Below are 21,385 nucleotides of genomic sequence, written 5' to 3' on the forward strand. Positions count from 1 at the left end.
ACTAGGCTAGGAAGCCATGGTTCCTCATGTATGTTGGTGCGCTGTGTAGCTCAAATTATCTTAAATTTCTCTTGGCAGAGCAGCAGAGCTGTACCAGGAACAGCAGAGTACTCCCCACCCAGTGAGTGGCAGAATTCAAGATCCACCACTGTCCTCAGTGTGCTGGTTTTTGTGACTCCTATTCTAAGGTGCCACCTCATGCACTGTGTGGTGAACCCAGGCACACAGGTTAGGGTGCTGGATTCCACTCCTGGGACTAGCTACTGTAAAGTTAGGTGTTGGGCCCCACAGTGCTGTGTGTGTTAAGTCTGGATCTGGGTCAGAATTATTTCACCATTTAATCAGTAGCAGTAGGGACTTGGTAGACTTCGTGGAGGTTGGTTCACCACCTTCCGAGTGTGTCTGATCTTCTAGGAAGAAACGGGCAGAGTGGTGATGCCTGTTTTCAAATGGACCAGCACACACTGCTGCAAAAGAGAGAGCAGCCAATGCTCAAAGGCTGTTTGAATCCACAACTACCAAGACAGTCAGATTTCTTCCTAGACAACTTTGCTTGGGGTTTCATTAGGGGTGCACTGATACAGATTTTTTTGGCTGATACCAATGGCCAGTTATTAGCCAGCCATATCGGCCGACACCGATCCGATTGCCAGTATACAGCCTGGCAGCTTGGAGAGCAGTGTCCAGCTGGTAAGTCTGTTTAGGGAAGGGAAGGGGAGTGTGGGGTGCCGATCAAGGCCCCTATGGTGAGGGAGGGAGTGGGGCTGGGGCAGGGGTAGGCACTGCACAGCCATGACAGGGCATTGGGACAGAGCCACGAGTGGCTCATCTGGGGATTGCAGGGGGGTGGATCCCGCATCTGGTGGGTGGCAGCAGCACTGGGAGGGGCTCTGGGGTGGGCTGTGGCCCCAGAATTCCCTGTAGCCTCCACTCCCAGTGCTGCTGCCACCTGCACCAAGTGCAGTCCCGGCCCAGTCCCCCCACCAGGAAAAGGCCACTGCAGCCTCCAGCAGGCAGCTCAGCCTGCCCTCGCCCTGTGCACAGATCTGGAGGGCGTATGTACCCCCATGCAGCTCCTCACCCCGCCCCGCCCCCCCGCGCTCCTGGAATGAGCCACCCGTGGCTCCATTCCCTGCCCCTGGCCCAGCCCCACTTCCTCTGTCACCGTGGGGGCCTCAAACAGCCCTCCTCCATGCCCCTTCCTCCCGTCACAGACTTACTGGCCAGACACTGCTCTTTAAGCTGTCTGGCTGCACTCCTGGCTGCATGAGTGCTGCGGCTGCATGCATGTACATGGGATTTTTTGGTGACATTATTGGCTACACCATCCAAAAAAAGCCAATTGCCGATTAATATCAAGTTTCCTTTTATTGGTGCCAATACGATATGGACCGATTTTTATATCAGCACACCTCTAGGTGTCATACAGTAGTATTCTGAAACTGACAGCAAGAACGGGACAGATCAAAAAGTCATTTCCCAGTTTATACTCTACAAAAGCTTCCACTGATTTGATTAATTTTTTCCTGCGTAGTCTCCAGAATTCTTAAGTACGGTTCTGCCTGGCATTAGACTTCTGCCTTGACATCTGCCTGGCATCATGCTCTGACATTAGGAAACATTCTGTGAGTGTGTTTCAAAAGCCACCGTAGCTTCAGTGGACCCAGGATCAGGCCTTAGCAGCCTATGAGAAATATTGTTAGCATGTTATGGAGAGCTGGAGGCCAAAACTTTTAAAGCTTTTCATGCCTAACTTTGAGTATTTGAGATTGACACTTACTTTAACAGGTTTCAAGCACAGGAGAACATTCACTTTATGAAAGCTGCTCTTCTCCATGTCCTTTTCCAGGTCTGAATCCATTTAAGGAACAAGACCACGTGAATGCAAAATTTGTAGAGGAAATGGCACTGAAACACACAGCAATGCTTTTGGGCCTCTAAAATTGCGAATGAGGACATGATTACTTCAGTGGTTCATCAGCCTTGCTACCTGTATCAATATTCATCAACAAGAATGCAAGCAATATTTTCAGGCTTTATTTTCTTTTTTAAAAAACAAAAGGTTTCAAGTTTTCAACAGCAACCGGCATTAGTAAGTCAAAGCCTGCCCAAAATAGTTGCTCCACTTTGCTTACACATATGTTGCAAAATGATTAGGCTGAATGCTGACTTGTTAAAGCTGAATCATCAGAGCTGGGGGAAGAAATATATTTGCTGTAGATGCAGTTCTCTGGCTAAACACACTTCTACTATTTTCTCTTATACCGTGGAGAAGCCAAACAAGTAACTATAACAAGTATCAAAATAAATTGATAGAGTGTTCATAATTTTAATTTATATTCCAGTGCCCAACAGGGCAAACCAAGGAAATGGTTAACATTGTCAAATCATGAGAAACTGGCAACTAATTGCACTGACGTATAAAGGAGTTTTTGGTGAGGTTGTGTAATATAGACAAGTGGAAAAAATGAGAAATTAGTCTTTGTATATAATGTATCAATTATGAAATGGATCAATGATGATGTATGTATTCTTCATACAGACCATATCTTTTTATGGTACTGCCATGCCTTTGGAGTAGGATCTTAATATATTTGTTTTGTAATTAGTGAAATGTATTCTCTGAAGTTTCCACAACAGCTTTTCCTGCTGTTTATAGACATTGTACAGTAAAGCAGAGAAGGAAAGAGTCTTTCCAAGTAACTTCTCTGTTTAAGTGGGTCTTTTATTTAATTCTGTCCCTCTGACTTCATGTTTATAGATCATGTATCAGTTTTGAGGAAAAAAAATTGCTACAGCCCTTGCCTCCATTTTCCAGCTATGTTTATACAAAACTGAGCTAAGCTGTTTATTTTTTTTAGCTGTGATGGGTAACAGCAACAAAAAATAATACATTGGCACCCAACAGAGAGAATGTGTGAACTTTCAACCTGCTGAGATAAAGCTGAGCTAATTTCATCCTCTGGGTCCGACCTTGTTTCAGGGTTCATACAGATGCACAGATGTGCTTTGTATCGCACCCTAATTTGAAGTGCTTCTAATTTGGAGTGTTTTAGTACCATACAGATGTGCAGGCCTCTCCCAGATGAAGTACTTCATAATGTGCCAGAGTGGTGGTGGTGTGTTGCTCCCAGGTTGGAGGCTGGGTAGCAGGGATTCCAGCTACCTCTCTGCCACAATCCCACAGAGGCTTTCAAGGAGGGACAACAGCAAACTCTTTGATCCCCACACTTCTGCTTGGTGCTTCATGCCAGTGCATGCCAGTCAGTTTTGCATGCGGTGCATTCCTGGTGAGAAGAAAGAATGGACTTCAACTCTTTCCTTGGCTTCCAGGCTCTCTCAGAGCAGTGCCAAAAGATACCAGCTCTATTCTGCTCAAATGAGTCTTCACCTTATCTGGTCATGCAAACTATTTTTTCATGGACCACTTGAAAATTGCTGAGGGTCTCGGCAGACCGCTTAATCTCCATCATCAGAAAAAAATAAATCAAATGCAGGGCCAAATACAGATATTCTTGATTGTTCTGCAACCTTTCGGCGGACCACCTGAAGGGAGCTTGCAGACCACAGTTTGAGAACCTGTGTGCTAGGCTATCCAGAGTGTGCTGGCACCATGGTTCTTGCTCTCCAACTTGCCAGAGGACATAGCCAAATCTGTGTGGGTAGGCTTTCCACACTGCACTGGGGCCATTATGGGCACTGTAGCGTATTATGGGTCAGAGTATATTACCTGCTATGGCTACTTGTCCACCATGTTGAAGGGAAACATGAACCATTAGGGATAGTTCACCCATATGATCACAGGGTAGTGAGATAAAGTTGATGACATCAGTGTCCTCGGGAGCTCTAACTAGGTGTCTGTGATGATGTGGAGAGTGTTTGCCTGTACAATGGACTCTTGGATTCCAAGGAAGAGCTTTTCAACAGCTGCACGATACCTTTGTAGTGCACCATTGGGGGTGCCTTACAGCATGTTGGAGGATGGAGGGCACTGATACTTTACTGTGGGGCGGGCAAAGTCCGGCCCACCTGCCAGATCCAGCCAGCAGTGGACAGCAATCCTGCTCGCATGGCTGGGGCGGGTCTCCATGGAGAGCCCAGCTGCAGCTGTTTTGTGATAGCACAAAGCTGGGGTTGCCATGGAGTTTGTTCTGCCTTTTCATGGCCAATGTCTGTTCACTTGTGACTGGAGAGCACCCCTTTACTTTTTGGTCCTGCAGCACATAAATGGGCTAGACAGGAGAAATGCTAACCACATAATCTGCTTTGAAACCCAGATCACCATCCTCCTCACTCTAACAGCTCATGGACAACAGTAGTCTCTGCTAGTACTCTATAGCCCTAACAGCCCCAGAGATGGGAGGAGCCCATCCCCAAGGTACTTTGGGGGGTTTCCCCTCAAACTGCCCACAAAAATCCCTGCACTCTACTGTTGCTTGGCTCTGCCAGAGATCTATCAGTGGACTCTGTACTAGTAATGCCCTGGGTCTTGCTCAAAGCAAGGCTTGGGTGACTTCTGTTGTGAAGAAAGTTTGTGATGCTACTGTAGCATGAGTGATGTTTTACTCACCCGTGGATTTGGTGTCCTGCCATGCAGGAATTTCTCTCAGGCAGCAGGGCCCTGGGGGGCTGAGCAGATGAAAGCAAGGTGGTTAGGAGAGATGCTGAGGAAGTGGTTAGTGCCATCCTGAGGCTGCATTGTGGCTGTGGCTCTAGGTGGATCTTCTCAGCCCTCCAGGTGTGTCATCACTGTTGTTGAACAGCTTCAGGTCCACTCATAAGGTAACAGGGTGACGAAGCACAGCTCTCTACAATCATCACCAGTCAGAATGACAATCGCTTGCTATAAAAGCACGTCACCTGCTCAGCATCCAAACTATGGTTGGATCACAGGCTCTGTTGTGCTGCACTTTCAGGACCTTTGCCATAGCCTGGTGCTGATGGCAGTCCTGCTTATGCCTGTAGGTTGCAGTCTCTGCCACAATCCATACATGGCCTAGTTACCGTGGCTCTTCTGTAAGGACCTTTGGCTGCTCTTAGCACAGAGGGAGAGACGGGTCATGACCTCTGCACCTCTCCCAGAGTTGCCAACTGTGTAAATTTATGGATGGTTCATTTAAAAAGAAAACCCAGCCTAAAGTCACCTATCTGAGCCTTGAAAAGTAAGTTCTGAGCTTGTTTCAAGATTCACCACGTGAATGAAGCTACATTCAAGCATTAGCGCTGGACAGAGAGCAGAGCAGCACCACCTGGTGTCTAAGTGAGTGCTGCTTGGTGCCCTGTAGTTAACTGCTGTTGGGGAGTTTTGCTTCATTAGAGCCCCTGTAGCTCCTTGCAGCTGTGATGAATCTGTGGGGATGGAAGGGGAGGAGAGGTGGCAGTTGGATGTGGGGGGAGCAGGGCCAGTGGGAATAAGGTAAGACAGCGGCAATATGGTGTGGGAGGCATTATGGTGTGGGAGTGCAGTCGGGTGTCTGGGTGTGGACTGAGTAGGGGACCCCTGCGGTGGGGGCAGCGGGGTCTAAAAATATTGCTGGTCATCATGCAGAGTTGCCAACCAAAGAATTGTATTTATTTATTTTTACTTAAAGTTTTGTAAGTAAAACATTTCCAGATTGTCAGTTAAAAAAAAATGTCTCAGGTTGGTAATCCTATCCCTTCCCCTCCGGCTGTGGAGGACTTTATGGTTGCAGACATTCTGGGTGCAGGTGGTGTGGTGGATCACAAGGTACTTGAGTTGCTGCACTCCACGAAGTCGGGTGTCCAGGATGGTGGTCAAGAACATAACTGCCCTAGCATCCCTGGACCCCTGTGTTTAAAAAGGTGTGTTCACATGGGGTTGGGGTCTCTAACAGTGAAGTTGGCAGTCACAGAGGGGTCACTTCAGGCTGGTGATGGGGGGCGGGAGTGAAATGGGAAGCAGAGCACTGTGGGATGGTGGTAGACTGACCACATTTCCTGTCATTCTGCTGGAGAGTACAGATGTAACATGAAATGCTTCAGAGCTGATTTTTTAAATTTTTTATCCATGGTCATTTTTGAGCAAGTTCAGGTCTATTTGTTATGCTTTAATGCCGCATATCACCTGTATCCTCACTTCGTGGAGTGCTTTTAAAGGCACTTGACAAGCTGCAAATGGTACGTCCATCCATTCTCTCCGGTTGCACTGAACAGGAATGAAATTGACTCTTAAAGATGTTCCCTGAGCTCCTCATTGGCCCCCTTTTCACTGTCTCAGCACATTTGTAACCGAGGCAGTATATTTCTAAACCGGCATTCTCATTTCATACTGGTGAGAGGAGAAATTCAGTTCCCATAAAGCCTTTTCCTCACACTTTCACTTCTCTGTGCAAAAACACTCCTGGTGCCTAGTGATGAGTAGCAGCAGTGATTTATAAGGAAGCAAAACCAAGGAAGGGGCATTTCTTAAACTTGCTGACATTTTCAATTTAATTTGGATTAATTGATACAGAGCATAAGCACATCAGAAAATTGTTAAGAACAATAACAGTTTTTAAAAGAACTATATGTTATAAAATAGAAGCAGGTACAATAAATTTTAGTTTAAAACAATCCCATTGTTTGCTTTACTTGATATTTCAAAACGCTGTACTGCATGTTTTGGATATATAATTCCATTTAGCGAGGGAAAAGTGCTGTATTTTACTGCATATTTAATTATGGTTTTGCTTGAAAATCACTTTGTTTGCAGTATAAAATTTGGCAAAGTGTTAACACGTATTTAAAAACATGATATAAAAATTGTTGGCTTTGGACAATCGCTAACAGACTCTCCTGGCTTAGATGAAACAGGCTTAACTTTTTCAGATTTCAATTGGCTTTATAATAGGTTTTCTGATGTGCCTCATGTTTGAACCAAGTACACTTGGTTTGAAAGGAGCAAGAGCACCATAGGGTCGTGGCAAAGGGAGAACGTTTTCTTCATCTGGGATGTATGCATTGGGACGGTCACTCTTTTTCTGGAGGCTCCCTTGTAATGCATCCTCTTCTTCTTGTGCAGCATGCTGTAGAAGAAACATTTTTGCTCTATTTAAATAATGCCAGTCCGTTAAATAATTCACAGGGCTTGCACTTAAAACTCACAGGTGTGAAAAGCAAGGTGCTTGACTATACAAAGTAGTAGTGTCCTTACTAAACAGGGAAACTGAGGCAGCCCTTTACTAAAAGGTTTCACAGTTTCTAGGTTGACATGAACCTGTCCTCCTAAACAGGATATTCTCCCAGTCAGTGGTGAAGAAAACAATTTAGAATAACTTTAGAAAGCTGTAACAAATGTTCACAGCAAGTCCCTGGCGTCAGTATGTTAAGTGAAACTGAGACTGACACTTCAAAGTCTGGAAGTGTTTACATTGGCAGTGGTTTTGTCATGAAGCTGACTGGTGTCACTGGGCAGAAAGTGTTTATACAGCTCTCAAGGGAAGCTGAGGCAATGTGCAGGGGGCTGTGAGCTCAAGAGAGACCTTTCCTTCCAAAGCCCCCACCTCCAGGTAGTGTGTTCCTTAAACGTGTGCATTGTGTGTGCCACTCCACAGTGACACGGGACCAGGGCCTGCCTTCAGTCCACCCCATCTCTCTTTCGGCAAGGTTAGTGCATCAGAAATATGATCAAGGCATCTACTGAAATTACAGTTTGGCCCTGTTTGCTGGCAAAAAGAGTGGAGGAACATTCCACTTCAGCCATATTCAAGGCCAGATTCAGTTTTACTCCCTGTAAGAGAATCCCTTTTAGGTATTTCTTGGTAACAGCATCCTCCTAGTGTATTAACTGCAGACAACACAGAATTATCATACAAAAGAGGGGTGGTGTTGACTCCGGTACAGATCACTGTACAGCATTAATTAATTTTTAAGAAGTTGTGGTACCCAGTAAGGAAGATGCAGCACTTTTCTGTTTGCTCTCCCAGCCCGCTACTCTACCAATTTCATTTTCTGCCACCTCTGCCATCTAGCTGAAGGCACAAAGGTTGCCTTGGTTTCTTCCTTTGTAAATTCGTTTGAAATGGAATCGGAGATCAACGCTTCCCTCGGTTCCAGCCTGCCCACCATCAAAGCAAACAAACAGCCTTCCACCAGAAGGGGTCAGGGGACTTGAATGGCCTGCGTTTAGCATGAAACATTTCTTTCCTGAGTATGAGATTTTTAATTGGTAATTTTCCATTAAATACTGTCCACATGACTGCGGCTGCAGTTCTCCAAAAACAGCTTGGCAATGTGCTCTCCAGCTGTCGTTTTGCCTTCTACATGACTTTCCCTCCTAAGTCATGGGAGCTCTGAAGTTACTAGCTGGTTTCCAGACCATTCAGTGACAACATATTCAAAACATTGAGCTGAAACAATGCAAATTAGTGAGTCAGACCTCATGTTGCATCCCAGGATAAAAAACTTACATTCGCTTTAGCTTCTGCTTCTGCTTTCTGCATCTCCTCCCTGTGAAGTACTTTCATCCACTCGACCTCTATGTCTCTGGGAAGAGGGAGACAATTCTCTAGCCTGGATATGATAGCAGTCAAAAATTCGTCTTTGACCCTCATTTCCTGCTGGAGTTTAATAGCTATTGCTTGCTTCATAGATAATTCGGCAACAAGGGCCATCATTTTCCGTGTTTTATCTTTTATCTTCTGCTGTATTTCATTCATCTGGAATCAACAGCATTCATTACACTTTAACCAGTTTTTCTCTTCACATGTGCACCTTATACCATTTCTGGAAATAAGACTGATTTTTTTCAGATCATTAAACTAACACAAGTTACTTTTTTCCTCTCAAATTTGCTCATGCTTGGAAATACAGAATTGTAATAATTTTTGGTAATGCTCATATATACACACAAACTAATGCAAACATAGACCATATGTTTGTGGATTGTATATCTTTTGTTTCTTTTTCTGCTGTGTTGGGAGGGACATTTTCGCTATACACTTAGCTGTTCCTTTTAATTGTGTATTGCCTGTGCATGACATCATTGTGATTTTGGCCTGATTTTAAAATGTGGAGGTGTTCATATTTGTATACAAATTCACCACAATTGCATGCATAAATTAGTAGTAATTCCTTCAAGGATAGGTAAATTAAATATGTTATATTGGCAGTTGTATGTCCATGTAAAAAGCTTTTCTTTTTCAAATTGGGCCTATTAAGTGTTGAAAAACATCTGTTTTTATTATTCTTATACACTTACCAATATAGTATATGGAGGTAGGTGGGGAAGAAAAGAGCTTGGAGAATAATGCATGTCTCTCATTCATGGTTGCTTTATGTGAGGTCTAAAGAATGCTCTAGGGGCCGGGTTCTATTTTGCCTATTAGATGTCTAAACAGTACTTTGACATCTAGCACCCAAATACTGTTCTGCCTTCCAGAGATATAAATAGCACTTGCACAGATTTGAAGAGGCAGCCTGGATGAAATACAGGCAAAGAATAAGCGCTTGAGCAGTGGCCAGAGCACAGGGGCTCCGTCCTTCCCAGGGCCATGTCTACTGCACTGAGCCATGGAGTCAGACTTCCTATTGCTTGCTATCCTGCTGGCCTCACACATCTTTTCTTCTTAGCTGCCCAGTGGGCCAGCTTCAACAGGAGGGACGGGGGTGGGGGATGGGCTCAGCTTTGCCTGGTTCAGTGATTCTCACCCTGGGATGCCTTGAGACCCATTCAAGGGTGTTGCAGAGTGCCGCACAATGTTAGCACTGTTAGGTGTGCAAACATGATTCACAAGGTGAACCCAGAGATTTCAAATGGGAATCTATAATGGTAAAAACATTCTGGCTTATTGTGGTCTTTCTGAGTTCTCTGTAGCAGAACTATATTATTTTTCTGTAGTCAAAAGAACTAAAACAAAGTTTGGATTTTCCAAAGCGTAGCTTGAGTCTATCAAGGGGTGCCTGGAGTATAAAAAAGGTTGAGAACTAGGGCTGCACAAACCTTTGGTTCCCGATTTGATTCAGTGGAGATTCGGCCCGATTTGGTTGCCAAATCTCCGAATCCGAACTGAATCAGAGGACACTTTAATCTCTCCATATCAAATCAGAACCCTCGGAATCGATTTGGAAAGATTCAGCGATTCAGACATAGACACAGCTTTAAATAGTTTTTCTACATACCTCTAGGTAGCAGGTGGCTCGCAAGTGCTGTGATGCTGGGGCGCGTGGAGTATGCCAGCATGCTCGACAGCAGACCCAGAAGTGGACCAGAAGCACTTCAGGTCCGCTTCCGGGTCCAACGGGGAGTGCTCAGGGGGCCCCCCCCATGCCCACCCGGCTCAGCAACTGGTGCCTCCTGGGTCTGAGGGTCCCCCGTGGCCAACTGCCGAGCCAGGGAGGCAAGGCGGGGGGGGAAGGGGAATGTGCTCCCTGGCAGACCTGGAAATGGACCAGAAGTACTTCCAGTCCACTTCCGGGTTCGCCGTTAAGCATGTTGGGGCCCCCCCTGCACTCCTGTGGGATGCTTCATCTGCCCCACCATCACAGCATTCACGAGCCACTCCTGGTACCTTGAGGTATGTAGAAAAAACATTTAAAGCTGTGTCTATGGCCGAATCGCTGATTCTCCGAATCAGCATCAAATCTTCGGGTTCGGCCAAATCGAATATGGGACAGCGATCCAAATCAACTAATTGAATCACTGTCCCCGATTCAGGCCAAATCCAAATTGAATAGGGTGTGTTATTCACACCCCAATTGAGAACCTGGGCCCAGCTCGTTGCTAGCAGCAGATGCACGTGCACCTTGAGGCAGAGAGCAAGGAAGGAGCCAGGGCTGCACTGCACAAAGAGAGTTAGGCCCCTCTCAGCTCCCCTGCCATCTACCCTGAGGCACACATGCTAAGCAAAATGCCTTTGCATGCCACACTGGCACATGTGCCGGGAGTTGCCTGCCCTGGTCTAGAACCTGGGTCTTTCACTGGATGGCTACTGGTCTAAAGGATGGGCGCTTCTCTTTTGTCAAACAGTTCCTAGCTGTGTTCTTTTTCTCTTAAGTTTTGTCTAAGATCCCAAAAACTTAACCCATAATTTGTGTTTTACTAGGTAGAACTGGATTCCAATAGAGCCTAAGTGCAGTTAGAGCTGGTGGCTGTGTTGGTTTGAGCATGTTGGTTCGTGCTTCTGAGCACGCAGACTAGGACGTCTGGTTGCACAAGATGGAACAGACTGAAAATCTGTGTAGGTGGCACAAATTGCCACTTCCATGTCTGAAAAGTAGGTTGGACCTTTTACATATCTAAGTGGCACATAGATATCTTAGGTGAAAAAGTACTTGGTGCTGCATATCCACATACAATGAAACAATCCCTATCATTGTAGTAAAACTGTAACCAGAAAGGAACATAGTATGTAGCCTAGTAGTAGCTATTTAAGAAAAGTCCCCCTCTATGGTCTTTCTTTTCAAATGTGGTTCTACATGTAGCAATATCTTGGTAAAATGGCATGTTCCTATTTAGCTAGTCTTTTCCTTGTGTACACCTAAAACCATGCTGGCTCACCAACTGTTAAAAGTATTTACTGTTTTACTCCAGTTCAGACTACAGATCAAATCCAGCACATAGATAAGCAAGCACTCGTCCCACTGAAAGGAATCCTGTATTCTCTTCCATTTCGTGCAGAATTGACAAAATTATTATTAAACTGCAATCTGTTATCTTCATTTTGGGTGCGAAAGACCAAGTAGTACAGGGAGTGGTAAGAAGGTACAGGAAGTTCTGCAAAACAGATAGACCTTCTTCCTGGTGATGATTGATGTATGAGAGAGAGAGAGATCTTAACTGTCAGTGTGGATGATGCTTTGAAAAAAAGCATCTGTTCACTCAAGTAAATTTGTGTAACAGAATTACTGGGATGATAAACACTGATGCCATTTTTATCCACTGCCACTTTTGCCACCTGTGCTTTAAAAAAAACATACTGCAAAAAAATGCAGGTAGAAGCAGTCATGGTGTATTTCTTTTCATAAAAAACAACTTAAAAAAGAAACATTTACATTTGCTATAACGATGTGCTCTTATGTATCCAGGTCTTTTCCAGCACTGATCATAACACTGAGCATGAAAAACAACGCTGGGCTTCATTTTTATTCACTTGGGATTTGGGGTTTCTTCATTTCAGCTGTTTGCAGTGGGTTTTTTCCTGCCTGATGGTGTTTTTTAATGAACCATTTATTTTGGAGCTTCTTCCTAAGTGCTTCTTTTTCTCTCCCCAAAACCTTAATTCTTTGAGTCACATAAATATGAAGGAAGATTGAGTTGAGAATTGTTTCATGCATAGGCATGTGGTTCTCTCAGTCTAAATTTATAAGAAAAACCTGGCATTTGGTTCAGTGCATCATCACCTTTCATATTATAGGAGGATGGAACCTGTCTGTATTTTTTCCTGCTATTCAGCAATTTCCCCAGGCAGTTGCAGCTAATTGGAGCAGGGAAAGTGTAATGGCTGTGGAAAAGGAAGATATCTTCAACATTTGGCCAGTATTTAAGGACCTATTCTGAGAAATTACTTTTATGGAGTTATACAATTTACAGCAAAATTTTCTGTGTTGAGGGTATACATTATGTTTTCACATACAGTTCTTTCTTGGATTTTGTGAGTATATTTTAACAAGCTACTACTTGTCCTTGCAATGGCAGCATGTTGACAATGCCCTCATCACCCTGCTTCACCGGCAGCAAGCTGGGATGTTCTGACATTCTCAGACATTGTTCCTAGTAGTTGTACGAGAAGGTTATCCATGCAGTTTTAAGAATGTTAGACAAACACTTGTACAGAATGGTTTAGGCAGGGACGATTTCTGCCTTGAGCAGGGATTGGACTAGATGACATCCTGAGGTTGCTTCCAGTCCTACTTTCCTATGATTCTATGTTTACTGCTATAACTGTCCTCTGCAGACCAGCCATATGCACCAACAGTGCACAGTTGCCTGTAGTTTATTATGAATTAACTACCTCACAAGCCTGAATGAAGGTCATCTTAACATCTTTTTCCACAAATAAAAGGACTTCAGTCCTGTTGTCCTACTAGATGCCAGGCAACAAGCAGCTTAATCCTATTCTTACCTTTTTTGCTAATACCAGTGTGTCCTGCTTCCCATTCTCCGTCTTGATACGGGTTCTGTCTGTTAGCCGGGAAACTTGTTCATAAATGAAGTCTTTCTCCAACAATTTCTCCTCTTTCTCCACCAGCTTTAATTCTAACTGTAGTGAGAAAAATGTCCACACAAACATAGCTAAATGAGTGGGAATGAGGCCAGCCTGCGATTGTTTTTTCCAGAATTGATAGCTTTCTAAAGAGTGTTCATAGACATATGCTGCAAAAATCACTAATCAAAAATTTGTTTTCTCTAAACAGCAGGCTTCAGTACATGGCTTAGTTACTTTATAATTGTATTCATTTAGTGCCTTGAGACCCCATGCAGGACCTGAGCCCTGAGGTGAAAATAATGGGTGAATTAACAGCCCTATTCAATACATTCTTGCCAACTCTTGTGATTCTCTATTATGCCTTGTGACATTTAGTGTTTTTTGAACTCCTCAGCCCCTGGAGTCACGGCAATCAGAGCATTTACACGCTTATCTTTCTTGTTTTCTTCTTCTTAAAGTAACTTTCTAGCCCTTCAGGCTGCATTAAATTTTTAAAAAATGGAAGCATTTCATAGATTTCAAGCCTTAACAAGCAGAATGCAAATGTACACAACCCAAGCTTTGTAGTTTCAAGTCTCATGGTCTTATGCCATGATTTCTGAGGCCTGCCCTATGATTTTTGAACATCTGTGCTTATATCAATGCCATTGGGCGCATCTACATGTGTCGCTATGGTGACATTGTTACTGCAAAGTGATTTAGTACTTCCTTTTGGATTTAGTACTTCCTTTTGGACTTCAAAAGGAAGTACTAAATCATGGTGCATTAACAGCCCGTACTGCGCTATACACATGGCACAGTTATTTTTAACAGCTACTTCACCATAGCAGTGCGCTATCCCAGGGGAGTGCATCGCTACAGTGAAGTAGCTGCTGGTCATGTGTAGACACCCATAGCTGCTACATCACTGTAGTAGTGCATTGCTATGACAATGTAGTGTCATGTGTAGACATGTCCATTGTGTTCTAACTAGCCTGTGCCCTTCAGTAGAGCCCTCCTATTGCACATTATTCTGGCATAGGAAGATGTCTAAGGGGGTAAATCTTTGAAAGATGATGGTGGGGGAGGCAGATGTTGGTACTAATGGGTCCCAGGTTCAGAAAAAGAGGTCAGTGTTGTAGATACTCTCTGAGCTGAAATTTATCTGGCACTTTAATTTATCTGGACTCAGCATAGTCCTGACCTAAACACTTAAACATATGCAAAGCCCTATTCATTCTAGCACTGGGGTGGAAACAGACTTGGGTGTTAGAAAACACTATTATAACATGTGCTCACTGTTTTAAATGGGATGTGCATGCTAACATCTGGACTTTGCCTCAAGTCTATTTGTGCATGTGAAACAAAGGCTGCTTGTAGACATTAAAGAAAAAAAACCCCAAAACAGCACTTAAAATTCAATGCACTCCTGCGCTGAGCCCAGCACGTGCCCAGAAGAGGCATCACATTAGCTGGACCTGGCTCGCCTAATGTTTGTATAGATCAGGCGCTTTAGTGGGGCTTTTTTGGCACTTTAATCTAGTAGCTGATTGAATCTGCTTCTGATAAAAGCACCAAAAAGCCCTGCTGAAGTGCCCGATCTATACAGATACTGCAGAGCTGAGTTGAAGTAATGTGTTGCTGCTTCTAGTAAAACACGGTTTTGTTTTTTTATGCCTGCAAGAAGCCATCGTGTTGACAAAGCCCCATCTATACCTTTTGCCTAAATCTAGTGGTTAAGGCACTCATTCAGAATACAGGAGACTTGGATTCCAGTCCTTCTCCATCCTGAGAGGGTTTAAACTCGCATCTCCCGCTTCCCACCTGTAACTTCAAGGTGACAGGCTGGGCGGAGATAGGCCAAGGGCATTCTCTATGCCTCCTGTTAAACTTGGTCCACTAAACACAGGGCATACCACAGCCATGGAGCCAGGAGAGCACACAAGAGGGAGTATGACTTAGTAGCCCAGTGGGGAGGCTATTCCTTGGGGATGGAAAGTGTCCTCCATCCTGGGCCCTAATCTAAATTCTCTCCAAGAACTTGTTTAATGCAATATTTATAAGCAGTCCCAGGAGCAAAGAGCAGCAGTCAGAACCCAGGGCTCACACCTCCCAGCAGAGTGCCCTCCTCACTGGCTGCAGCATCATATCCCCTTGGTTTTTTTTTACCTTCTGGCCTCTTTCAATAACATAGTAATATAAATAATAATATAAATAATTCTGAAGCATGGTCTTTGAACAAGCTGCAATGCTGGAGGTAGTAGTTACGTTTAACAGGGTTATAGGACCTAGGACCTAGTTTACAGAATGCTTACTGTTGGAGGTAGTATCCTGCATGACACAGCTAAGTTGCTTCCACTGACTCACTGTGACAAACACAGCTGAAATGCTGCGATATAAGAGAGGAAGGTTGGGGTCCCTTGGAAGTGCTGAGTGCAGTGGAAAAAAGGGTAGGCTGAGGTTTGTGCTCTGTTCCTATTTGAATTGCCATTAATGATACACCCTGGCAGAAGGTGGTTTGATGTTATGCAGTGTGTGTAGATGTTATTTGGCACAGAGCCAGGGATGCAACCAACTCACAATATATATGCTAATTTTGGCAAAGACCAATTCACTGAAGAATTATGCATTTTGCAACCTATTAATTTAAATCTGTTTTCCCTCTAGTATCCTTGCACCTTGCCGTGCTTATTGTTTGTCAGGAAAAGCAGGCAGGTCTTCAGGAATGTCTCAAGGGCAGGCAGCTCATCAGTTAAAAAGGGACAAACAAATCACATCTCCACATATGTCCTTTGCTATTAACATCTAGCAGCATAACATCCCAAATCTAACTTGTATGATTAACAAGAGGCTGGGCTGTAGGCCCATTTAGCCCAGGCCATAGATTCATTAACTCTTATACAAGTTGTCTTAAAAAAAGAAATAAAAGCCTGATTGCATTTTCTAGGGTAAGCTTCTCCTGATAGATCCTGTTGTAGAAATGGTACATTACCTCCTCGATCTTTTTAAACAATTCAGGTACAGATGGATCCTTCCCTCCCAACTCTCGCTTTCTGTTCTCTTCCTCAGGGTCAGCAAAGATTTTGTCCAGACTTTTAATTCTGTCCTTGCACTGAGAATACTAGCAAACCAGAAAACACAATGCCCAGTTATTTGGTTTTTAAACCTAAACAAAATATATCTGACAAGCAAGCAAAGATTGATGCCAATCACAGAAAAAATTAAATGTTCAAATTCTTAGCCAAAAGGTTTATATAAAAGCATAAGGCATGTTAGGTCTGGCCTAATAGGATATAGGAATAGAGTTTACAGGAACATGACTGCTGACCATGTATTTTTAAGTGTAAAAACTCAAGCATATTAAAAATGAAAGCTCTGTTGCTATAATAATAGGTCACCAAAACATGCATTTTAAACTTATTTTTTCCTCCAAAAGGCAATATCCAGTTCTTCTAGTTCTAAGAAATAGCATCACAGGGAAAGTGAAACTTTTGAAAGTTTTCAAGCCTTTTTAAAAGGGAACTGGTCATTAGAGAAACGAGCCAAAATGTTCGATTGTTGTCATTTCTCTTGTCAAATCAAGTTTTGGTTTAACCTATATGTCCCTTTGGGTGAACTGTATATTTTAGGGAAATTGTAAAATAATTTTGGTGATAAACATCAGAAATGGTATGCTGCGTGCTGCAAAAGGAAACATTTAAGAACGCGGTCCATGACAAATAACAGGATGCAGCTCGAGTTCCGTTGGTGTTTCACATCTGAAGCTCAGTTCTGCAAACATTTAGTCACCTGAGACATTCTTATTGAAACCAACAGTACTACTCATGTTAGCAGGAACTGCTTTCTCAAGTAAAACTTTGCATACTAATATTAATGTTAGAGTACCCATCAATTAAATATGAAGGGACTAAATTAAAAGGTTTCATGGTAAACTAAAACATCAACTGAATGTTTCCTCCCCTGTAGTACAAGCATCCCAGATTCTTTGGATTTCTAATGTATTATTTAAAAATATATAATAAACAGATTAAAGAGTATCAATTCAAGATTTATATGCATGATAGAGAATTTTTAGATTATGGGTGACAGCTACCCAAACCAAAGATATGGAAAATAAATGGCATTTAAGTAAATAGATGTCTTGATTATAAAGTTCTTTGTTTTCTTGCTTTGTTTGTATCTCTTCTTGGTAAAACTGTCTCATTCTATAGTTTTCACATTTTAAGACCAGAAGGAGCTATTATGATCATTTAATCGGGGCTCTTGCATAATAGGCCTGTGTGAAGCAGCAAGTATTCACTTCAGATTTGGATTTGGCTAATTCGGAGGGACAGTGATTCAATTCGGTGATTCCAATCACTGTCCCGATTCAATTTGGCCAGTTCGGATTTGGAGATTCGGCCATAGACTATAATGGAGTATCACTAAAGTACCTATAACTGTCATTTTTTTTGCAGATAGGGGTGAAAACAGCAGGGATGGTAGCCTCTTCTGAGGGCATGAAGCCTGCCAAGTTTCAAGGAGATAGGTGCAGGGGTTTCTGTTAATGTGCACCCAAAACTGTTGAAAGCAAAACTCATATCACTTGTGTGTGTTATGGCAGAGTGGGATGAATGCAGCAGGGATGGTAGCCTCTCATGCGGGCATGAGGCCTGCCAGGTTTCAGGCAAAGTGGTGCAGGGGTTTCTGTGAAAGTGCACCTCAAGGTTCTGCAAGCAAATAAAGAAAGCAAATAGGTGCGGAGTGAGGAGGGTGGCACTCCGTCTGCATGTGGAGCTTGGGGATCCCCAGCAGTGGGAGGTGCACCAGCTGCTCCACCAAACCTGGCTCCAAGGAGGTGCAGTGGGGTGTCACAATATCCCCAGCAATGCTGAACACCCTCTTGCTTGGAACACTGGTCAGTGGACAGGATATGTGTTCCCAAGCTCCCATGGCCAGATCCTGCCACACCTGGCTGCGGGTTGCCCAGTAGGCCAAGGAGTCACAGTGCAGCGGCTCCACATCCTCGGTGGGATAGGTAGCCACCAATGCCTCCATGCTACCTGCCTGATGGTGGGGTCTGGTGCCTCTGGACCCCAACAGTGAAGCCATGCCATTGGCTCACATTGGCAGTGGCTGTGGTCAAAGAGATTGGTTTGTGGTTGGAGTGCTGGCATGGGAAAGTGGATCCCCCTCTTCCACTTCCCCTGCCTGTGCCCTTCTGCCTCCCTGACTGTTCGCCAGCACCTCTGTCCAGTGATCAAGTGTTTTGCTGCTGCAGACACTCCCCTTTACCCTTGGGTCGCACGTGCTTGCCAGCACATGGACTGTACTGGACCGCAGCAGATCCAGCTGTTTTTTGATGCCCTCCTTCAGCATCAAAAGTGTCTTGCACCAGCCAGGAACATCAATCCCCTGGAACTTCTCCATTTCATTCCCAAGCTCCTCCACTATGGGGATCGCCTGGCTAAGGAGGGCATCACCAGCACTGAGGCTCTTGGAGGGCCTCGAGGAACGGCTTGAGGACCACCAAGATCTGGGAAATGGTATCCCACTACATTTTGTTAAGGGGGGCTGCTGCTCCTAATCTCCCCAAGAAAGGCCATCTCATGGACAGCCTTCTGTTGCTCCACCAGCCTTTCCAGCATCAGGTACGTGGAGTTCAACCAAGTCTCCACATCCTGCATGATTTTGTGCTGCAGGATGCTCAGCTCTGCCTGTTTGTCCCACAGCATCTTGCCCCCTCTTACTGCTCCAGTGGAAATAGCCCGCCACCGTCCTGCATTTTGAAATGAGCTGCCTGGTAGCGAGGGCGCCATCACTGGGAGCCATGTCCCCCTCCAAGGCATCCCTGACTATGAGGTAGAACGTGTGTGCCACACAGTGGATGCCAACAAAGTTGGCATCATGCACTGCCTTGACCATATTGGCCCCATTGTCAGTGACCATGACCCTGTGGGTGAGCTCACCCTGCCCAATGAGCCACCCACATGCAGTTCCTGACCACCATGATCTCCCTTGCTGTGCGGGACCCATCCATCACCTCTGCTTGAAGAAGAGCCCAACAGTGCCCTAACTGATTGCATCAGTGCTCTGTGAGGGAGAGGTAGGCATGATCTCCACCCCGGCTGCTCCAGATGTCCGAGGTGCAGTGCATGGCTACCTGCGCATCTGCCTTCCACAGTTCCTCTCTCAAGTACTCCCTGCATGCCTCATACAGGGAGGGCACCACCGTCTTACTAAAGGTGGTGTGCGTGGGTGCTTGGTACAATGGGACCATGAGCTCCATGAGCCGCCTGGACCCTGGATGCTCAACTAGTCCAGGGTGGCCTGCCACTGCTTCTTGGCAATGGGGGATTTCTTTTTGGGCATGCTCCCTCTGGTGCCAGGCTGAGGAGGAACAAGGGCAAGGGGGTGCTGCCTCCTGAGGTGCAGCAGCATTGCCGTGGTGGTGAAGTGTTTCACCTCCTTGCCCCGACTGATCTGCTTTCGGCAGTGCTGGCAGACAGCAAACCTGGGATCATCTGCCACCTCAAAATGATCTCACACTACACTATCCACCTGCTTCTGGGTTGAGGGTGGGGATCCTGCCTTATCCCCCTCCTCACCAGGCAGAGGCACACAGGAGGAGCTGAGCCACCTGCCCCGACAACCTCCGAAGTGCCTTCCAGAAGAGACCTGCCTCTAGGGGAACTTTGAGGGGCGTGGAGCACAAACTCAGATTCCCCCTCCTTCCTCACAATTTCCTTTGCTATGGCACTCAGCTCCACTGCTTCCAGATCCAGCTGCTCCTCTGGCACTGGAAGGCTCACGCTAGGAACTAAAACGGGTGGAGAATGTCATGCTGCTGCTGGTTAGTGGTGGTGGTGCAGGTGCAGGCACTGCTACCACCTCCTTGCTCCCACTAGCAGCAGAAGACTCATTGCTGTCAGGAAAGAGGATACATCTGTTTGGGGTGGGGGGACACTTGCAGCTCTCCCTCTGCCCCCTCTCCCTCCCCTGTCAGAAGACCTGGCACCTGCCTTTCCAGCACTCTTCATAACGTTTGGTGTGCTGCAAAGTGTGTGTGTGTGTGTGTGTGTGTGTGTGGGTAATATATGTTGTGGTTTCCTGCGTAGTGAGACACTGTCAGGGAAAAAACAGATTTCTTTTTGTGGGGGGAAAGAATCAAGACAGACTAACAAGAACAAGAGAGAGGACTTGTGGGGGAAGAGTAAGTTGACAAGAATGGATAGGGATAACAATAGGGATTGTAGGCAAAGGAAAGTAGGAAAGGATTGGATACAATTTACAAAAAGACTAGCTAGCATGAGACTAGATAGCAAGCCAGAGCCTTTCAGATGCTGCTGCTCAAAGAGAGACATCTCACAAAAGGCACAGATCACTTCAGGCATGGCTTTATATATTGTTTCTACATCCCTCCCCCAGAGCACTGTGACTGGAAGAGAACTCAAAGAAATATCACAGTCACTGGCCAGCGACAGATGTCAATATCAGAGCAGTCTTTCCCCCGCTCCGCCGTTTCCATACATGGAAGATCACCCCCCCTCCTCCCTCTTCTCAGTTTCTGTTTGCTGCAAGCCTTCCAAATCGATTCGGACCTTTTAATGGGTCTCCCAATTCAATTTGGATTCAGAGATTCAGCCGCCAAATTGAGCTGAATCTCCTCCGAATTGAAACAGCTACCAAAGCTTCGCATAGCCCTACTGCATCACACAATCCATGGATTTTCATCTAGTTGTGACTGGATACATTTTGAGGTCAAATGCCTCTAACTGTTCGGTCCCTCTGTGTTGGCTTGAGATTAAGGTATGAAGCTGTCATTTTGAGCATTCAGTGGCTCAGCAGTTCTGTACCTTGCACCAATTAACATTAAATACCAATAAATGGAACATATTTCTCATTGATGCATGAAGGGAGATTAGTTTTCATGGCTCATTTCAGTCTGCAAGACCAAGCCCCTGATGTGCTACTCAAATCAGACACTGTGTGATGTTAATACCCCTAGCTTGGACTGTCACTAGTACAGAATACGTGTGTGAGATAAGAAGTATATCTAAAGATTCCTATGTTTTATAGTGACAGTAGCCAAAGCATTGAATTTATTGTTAGCTGGCCAGCTGTTTTTCTGCAATACTCTTTTATTAGAAAATCCCAGTGGTAGGTGTGATTGGCTGGGGTGCCAGGGCAGTGGGACCAAGGGACCTGCTGCGAGCCAGAGAAAATCTCTCAGAGGGCCAAATTTGTTCCGCGAGCCATATTTTGCCCACTTCTGATCTAGA

At 44.9% G+C, this 21,385-nt stretch overlaps 2 protein-coding genes across 6 annotated transcripts in view; one reads left to right on the plus strand and one right to left on the minus strand.

Annotated features, from left to right (window-relative positions):
* The window catches only part of GSAP (gamma-secretase activating protein), a 72,417-nt gene extending 69,415 nt beyond the window's left edge, over nucleotides 1–3,002 (plus strand). For both annotated transcript variants that reach the window (XM_025192524.1, XM_025192525.1), the window contains exon 31: nucleotides 1,850–3,002. In XM_025192524.1, coding sequence (XP_025048309.1) covers nucleotides 1,850–1,941 — 92 coding nt within the window. In that variant the 3' untranslated portion in view covers nucleotides 1,942–3,002. The remainder of the gene's footprint in view (nucleotides 1–1,849) is intronic.
* A 3,419-nt stretch (nucleotides 3,003–6,421) lies between these two features.
* Nucleotides 6,422–21,385, minus strand: part of CCDC146 (coiled-coil domain containing 146) — a 130,194-nt gene continuing 115,230 nt past the window's right edge. For 2 of the 4 annotated variants that reach the window (XM_025192521.1, XM_025192519.1), the window contains 4 exons: nucleotides 16,117–16,245; nucleotides 13,062–13,199; nucleotides 8,409–8,657; nucleotides 6,422–7,025 (listed from right to left, as the gene is read on the minus strand). In XM_025192521.1, the coding sequence (XP_025048306.1) occupies nucleotides 6,825–7,025; nucleotides 8,409–8,657; nucleotides 13,062–13,199; nucleotides 16,117–16,245 (717 nt within the window). In that variant the 3' untranslated portion in view covers nucleotides 6,422–6,824. The remainder of the gene's footprint in view (nucleotides 7,026–8,408; nucleotides 8,658–13,061; nucleotides 13,200–16,116; nucleotides 16,246–21,385) is intronic. The other 2 variants (XM_025192522.1, XM_025192523.1) reach the window with 1 other exon arrangement.

This window comes from Alligator sinensis, unplaced genomic scaffold, assembly GCF_000455745.1.
Source record: "Alligator sinensis unplaced genomic scaffold, ASM45574v1 scaffold896_1, whole genome shotgun sequence".
NCBI lineage: Eukaryota > Metazoa > Chordata > Crocodylia > Alligatoridae > Alligator > Alligator sinensis.